The sequence below is a fragment of the Quercus suber genome, unplaced genomic scaffold (genome assembly GCF_002906115.3).
Source record: "Quercus suber isolate HL8 unplaced genomic scaffold, Cork oak 2.0 scaffold_32, whole genome shotgun sequence".
NCBI classification, from domain to species: Eukaryota; Viridiplantae; Streptophyta; class Magnoliopsida; order Fagales; family Fagaceae; genus Quercus; species Quercus suber.
The window spans coordinates 414,225-420,767 of record NW_027069497.1 but is presented as its reverse complement, the minus strand read 5'-3'; the positions used below and the strand labels follow the sequence as shown (position 1 = coordinate 420,767).

At 33.9% G+C, this 6,543-nt stretch overlaps 1 protein-coding gene across 1 annotated transcript; it reads right to left on the bottom strand.

Annotated features, from left to right (window-relative positions):
- Positions 1-435: 435 nt before the first annotated feature.
- Positions 436-1,042, bottom strand: LOC111998767 (outer envelope membrane protein 7). The gene has a single exon (XM_024030861.2). The coding sequence runs from the start codon at positions 1,027-1,029 to the stop codon at positions 730-732; it is 300 nt and encodes a 99-aa protein (XP_023886629.1). The 5' UTR covers positions 1,030-1,042; the 3' UTR covers positions 436-729.
- Positions 1,043-6,543: the final 5,501 nt, after the last annotated feature.

Sequence of the window (6,543 nt, the reverse complement as noted above, 5' to 3'; positions counted from 1 at the left end):
AAACAAACGGAGGCCAAACTACTTAGTGTTAGGTTTTCATTAAATGAGTTTAACTTGGACTTGTCAGGGAGAAATAATTTCACCCTTTGTTAAGTTTGGATTAAACAAAATAATTTTGTTTAAAAAAAATAATAATGATGAGTTTGAGTTTAAGTTGGATTTGTTAGAGAGATAGAGATTCAATTCTTATTAATTTTGACTAAAAAAAATTTATTTAAATAAAAATGATAGTTTTATTTAAATATTTAAATACGAAATATTCCAATTTTATCAAAATCGAGCCTCAAAATATCAAATAAATTAATTAAAAAATGAAGACAAAGTTTCAAAATTCAAAATAAATCAAACTAACAAATTAAAAAAAAAATTAAAAGCTAATAATAGCATGGATTGGGTTAGGTTTTATACTTAACAAATAAATCGACAAGTGGGGCATAAATTAACCACTGTTATTATTATTTTAACTATGGCCTTTGTACAATGACAATACAACTACCAAAACAAAAAGAAGTACCATATCAAAATCCCACAAATCCCAAGTACTAAATTTAAGTTTCCCCAATTCAGTTCACCTCCATCACGGTACTAAAATTTTTCCAACAGACTATTACAAATTACAATCCAACACAAACATTAATTCAATTCTGATTTCCTTAGCAATTAAATCAGAAAATTCCATTAACATTTTAATAATAATTGGAAAAAAAATATATATTCCAATTTCAAACCTCACTGATGAGCAATCTGAGGAGAACCCACATCAGCACCAGCACCAGCGTCAGCGTCAGAGTCAGCAGGAGGAACGACGTCGTCTGGGTCGCGGGTCGGGTCGGACTTGTCGATAGCGGCCCGGAATTTGTCAAGGAAGGGTTTGAAGGCGAGCTCAATGGCTAGCCACCCAAAGGCTAAGGCTCCGAACACTACCACCGCTTGCTTCGTAGCAGTTGATTTCCCCATTTTTTTTTTTTTTTTTGGACTGCTTTTCGGTGCAAGAAGAAGAGCGGTCTGAATGAAGTAAAATAAAAGCATTCAAACACAAACTGAACCGAATATATAAATACACAAAGTGTGGGACCCGTTTGATTGTGATAATTTATCAAGATTTCCTTACTCTGTTCAAATAAAAAAAAAATCAAGATTTTCCTTAGGGTTTAAGAAAACTTCTAATTTCTAGAATACGCCCTATATATATAACAAAATAATTTTTAATTACTATAATGTTTTTTTTTTTTTTTTGAGGGGACTATAATGTTTTTAATTGGTAAATTAAATACGCACACAATGGGTCTTGAACCCAAGATTTAACGCTTAACCTAACACTTAGATGAAAAAGATGTGTCAATTGAGTAAGGGCTTATTTGCATATGTAATAGAAGAAATACTATGGACAAGAAAATAAAATCATCGAAAATTTTACATCCTATCTCTTACATTTGCCATGTGGTGGGCTCAAGTAAGTTGAGATTTTGTTTTTCCTGTGTATGTAGCCTTGTTCTATGTATAATTAGAGTCTATCTGCCCACGTATGAAAAATTATTTAATTCAATAAAAAAGATAGTCTAGCGATCACATTGATTAATTTTAAGGAATTCACATAATTACTTAAAACCATAATGGTTTATTTGTATTGGTTAGAAAGACTACAAGTATGGTTTGATATCTACATAATTGCTTTGAAGATTTCAATATATCACATTTGGATATATGGTGGGATGAATTTTTATATAGGGGAAACCATGTGAGAAAGGGATGAATGACAGTTCAAATTGCTTGATTTAAGTATTTTTATAAGATGAGTTTTAGTTATCTCAACTAGTAAAGTTTGATGATTGAATAAGAGTTTTGGGGTTTAATTCCCCACCTATACCAAGAACTGATTGGAATTTTGGTCTGATAATAAAAAGCTATCATTAAGAGCAGTTGAAAATCTCTCAAAAAAAAAAAAGTATTCTTATAAGACAAAATAAACCTATTTTTTTTTCAGCTTCTCCAAAAAAAAAAAAAAAAAACCTTTTTCGTGAGATGGGCTTCCTTGAGGTGGATCGGCCGAACCCACTCTTTTGCTTAAGTTAGTATTATGGAAGGAGAATCTAAATAGTAAACTATTTGGAGTGGGCTTATGATTCCCAGGGGTATGTTGGGCATAATTTTGTGAGAGGCCCACTCCATAGGGCAAGTGCAAGAGATAATTACTGCTCCATAAGGAGGATTATCATATATAGAGCCCCGGTTAAGTGTGTGATATCCCGAGCCTGCTCATTAGGAGTCTTTGGTCCTTCAAATTCCTAGTGTTTTGTTAGATTGTTGAGGTCTGTTTTGTCACCGTAAGAGTCTGCCTGAGGGTGCTTGAGGTGTATTGATCTTTGTTGGTGTGTATGTCTTTTTATGCCTTCACTGAACACATTTCCAAACATCTTTGTATTGATGTGCTGCAAGAGAGGTTTTGAAAATTTTTCCCCTAATGAGGAAAGGGAAAAACTAAAAACCCTTTCTATAATCCTATTTATATAAATATAAATCCAAATTTTAATGAAATGAGGGGTCAGTAAGCTTACATACTTGAGAATTTTTTTTTTTTGGATAACTCATATATTATATTTATGAGTATATATATATATATCTGGAAATTTTGAAAAAAAAAAAATTGGCCTCAAAGTGGCTCCGCCATTACCAGAAGTTCTGGTGGTATTTTAGGAAAGTTTTTTTTTTTTTTTCTTTTTAGCCATGTAGATTTGGAGGATGTCAACAATGCCAAAAAGTGTTTTAAGTTTTAACCAATGTTCTTAAGAAAAATTATTTTTTTAGGCATAATAATCTCTTTTGATTGCAAGTTGTGAAGGATATTCTTGATTCTGCGGGGATTTGGAGGATGTCAACAATTCCAATTAACCGTTTGCTTTGACCAAAAATGTTTACTAGAACTTAAAGAAAATGTGGAGCAAAATGTATAATGTCAAAGCTAAAGGCTTATTCATCAAAAAAATATATAAAATTTCATGGCATCATTGCTAGAAAATTGAATTGTATTGATCAAATAGAATGAAAAATGGAAGCCAAATGAAAAGTTTTCAATCAATGTAAATACTTTGGTGAGGAGTCATATATGTTCATTTCTAGTAGTGAGATAGGTCTCTTGATTTCATGCTATTTGTGTATGACTTGATTGAATTGATCACTGAAGTTTCATACTAGACTATAGACTAGTACATAATTGATTCACACACACAACACATAAGTCTAATGTTCAATGAATGCTTATTTCATTTGTGTGATTTTACATGTACAAATGTGATTTGTGTATGCCCAATTGCTTGATGATCAAACCCAAAAAGATTTTTGAGTATTTTATTTGTTTTTGAAAGTGTTTTTATTTGTCACTTGCGTTTTGAAAGTTTTTTCGAAAAGCCAAATCTATTTTGTTGAAAAACTTCTTTGTAAGCATTTTCGTGAGTGCTTCGCGAGTAAGGTTTCTCACATCCAAGTCACGTAAACGAGGAAGTGAATTTCTAATTCTTCCAAAATTTTACACAGAGAGTCTTGCAACTCCTTCATGGGTCATTCGCGAGAAATGGCTTCTTGCGAAACTTGCCATGTGCGTTTGAGGCTTTTCGCGAGTAACTCACAAGTCCCTCGCAAGTAACTATCACATGAAATGAGCAAATTTGCAGTTTTTAAAAGGCACACAGTGATAGTTTTTCAAATGTTCTATTTTGCCTCCCTCGTGCCTCTCTTAACCCAAAACACATTTTTCACTCAAATCTTAACCAAAACTCCTAGGATTTCATCTCTAAGACTTCTTTAAGGTATGTTTTAACACTTTTTGTCTTTTGAATACTTAGATTATGTCCTAGATTTCTAAAATTTCTAGGGTTGGGTTTATTTTGAATGGGGTTGGGAAAACTTAATTTTTTGTCAAATCCTTTCATTTCTTCTTGCTTGGGCTGTGTCCCATTGTGTTTGTTGATGTTTTTGTTGGCCCTTTGTGGCATTTTAACATGTATTTAGGCAAGATTTTTATATGTTCATGCATTATTCATCACATATATGTAGTGTGTGCACTTTAAGTGTTTGATAAAATGCCTCTATGGTATTTTTTTTTTCTTCACTCTTTTGGACTTTAATGAGTACCAATTTTTGGAGATCACCATAATTATTTATGTTTATCATGTTTTGATCATTGGGTGTGTGTTTCACACACTTTTTCCCATGAGTGCTTGCTCATGCATTGGTCATACATCTCACATGCACACTAGATGCACCATTGATGCACACACTCTATCACTTGATATGTTTTGCATTCACTCATACTAGTTAAGTCTTTTTAGACCTTATAGCACATATAACATGTTCTTGTGTTTATGCTATGCTTGTTTGTTCCCTTTTTAGGACATTTGTCTCTATTTGTTCTTGTTTTTAGACTAACTTGTATCTAATAAAGTTTGTTACCATGTTTGTGCATGGTTTGTGTGGCTATTTTGTAGATGCCTCATCAATTTTCACGTGGTAAGGAACCCTTGATTAGTCTTACATCATCTCCAATATCAAAGAGGACCCATCAATCGTTGGGAAATTTTGACAACAAGGATTCAAGACTCTTTTGGACTCTCGATCATTTAACAACAATTTCAAGAATGCCCCTACTAAGGTGGAAAGAATTTTAAGGTTTGACACATCGGGATCAACCTTTATCCCTAAAATCTTTGCTGACAAAGATTGGGCTAGCTTATTTGGTGGCTTTAAAGATCCCATTGAAGAGTTGGTCAAATAATTCTACTCCAATGCATGGTTCACTAGAGCTGAACTGAAATGTTGGGTTCAAGGAAAAGACTTTGTCATCACTCCAGACTATCTAGCAAAGATCCTTCACATTAATCATCCGGTAAATGTAGACACTTCTCCATATGATGACAAATTGGCACCCGTTGCTAAAATCCTTTAAACTTTAGTAGCGCATCATGAAGTCTCCTCCATGGGCACCTCAATTGGCACTTCAAGATTCGAGCCAGAGATGAAAACTCTTACCTTGATTATGCAATTCAACTTGTACCCTTTGACCAACACGAGTTTCATTAGCCTTGGAAGAGCCAAATTCCTATGTGATCTCATTAATTCAGCACTAATCGACATTTGTGCTCACATATTTCAGATTTTAGGTAAAACTAAAGGGCAATCAGCTGCAAGAATATGTCTACCCTTCTACAGCCTCATTATGAAGATCATGACTCTCAAGGGCATCTATCCTCCGAAAGATGGAATGATTTTGTCACGGAAAGGACCGATTTCCTTGCATTCTTTCTAGAGTAGCAAGGTTCACTCATCTGCCGAAAGGGCAAAGAAGAGCCCTTCCAAGCCTTCGAAGAGTGGATCCTCATCTCATGCCTCTCCTATTGGGAAGAGCTCAGGTGCTCCAATTGTTTCCAAACTTCCCGAGACCTCTTCTCTTTACACTCCGGAGCCTCAACCTTCCTGCATTCACTCTCAACCTAAATCATCTATCCCTCATATGAATAGGATGATGACCTTAATGGAAGGTTTACATGATTGCATCTCTAGACTTGCAAATTTCATGTATTCTCACAATAATCATGTCCAGCTTCGCTTGAACATCATTAAGACACGGCTGGATTAGATTCAGCGCAAGCTTGAGGCCGACTTTTAGCTATTTGTGCCAAAAATGGGGAGAAAAATTATTGTGAATATTATGGATATAACATAAAGTAAGGGGGGAGCATCACAAGAGCAAGGGGGAGTGCATATTGAAATGGGGAGAACAGTGGACTCAAAAGGAGGAAGCTAACCTATAGCCATTCATCTTTTGGATAATCTAACATATGTTTTGGCTTTTAGGTTTTATTTACAGTATTTTGTTTTAAAGCTTTAGTACTTTAGTACAAAACTTAGTTTTTTTTTAGTACTTTGTGTACCTTGGTTTTTATAGTTGTTTCTTGATGCTTTTAGTTATCTATTGTGTTTTACATTAATTTCTTTAATGCATCATGTGCTTATTGGACATGCAATTGATTTTTGCATTGTTCTTTATTTCTTGCATGTCCGGATGTTATTTACTTGTTAAATGTTCATTGTCATCACTCCAGACTGTTCTTTTATGATCAAGTTATGCTATACGTTCACATATCTTTTCATTTTACTTGTTCTCTCATATTCTACTTGTCTCATGCTTAATGAAGTTATTTGTTATGTGTAAATATTTCAAGATACAAGTGTATATGGTTCAAGTGCTTCACAACTTTTAGATTTAGGTGTGAATGAGTTTTGCCTTTATTCCCAAATTCACGTTTAAGTCTAGAGTTTGTTTAGGGGTTTTGTCATGGAATAGCCAAAGGGGGAGATAGTAAAGTAGTGATTTCCAACTAGCTTTTGTTGGCTTTAATACCGTGCCAATTCTTTTTTGTAATTCATTCAATCATTTCCCTGTATTTATATAGGTTTATTTGTAAGGGATGAGTGTGAGAGATTGGTGAAGAATCAAACTTCAAAAGAAGAATCACTGCAATTCGCAACTAGCTTACGAGAAGCTCATGA

What these genes read in the sequence shown, in the direction of transcription:
- LOC111998767 (XM_024030861.2), bottom strand. Translation starts at nt 1,029, where the DNA reads ATGCTTTTATTTTACTTCATTCAGACCGCTCTTCTTCTTGCACCGAAA.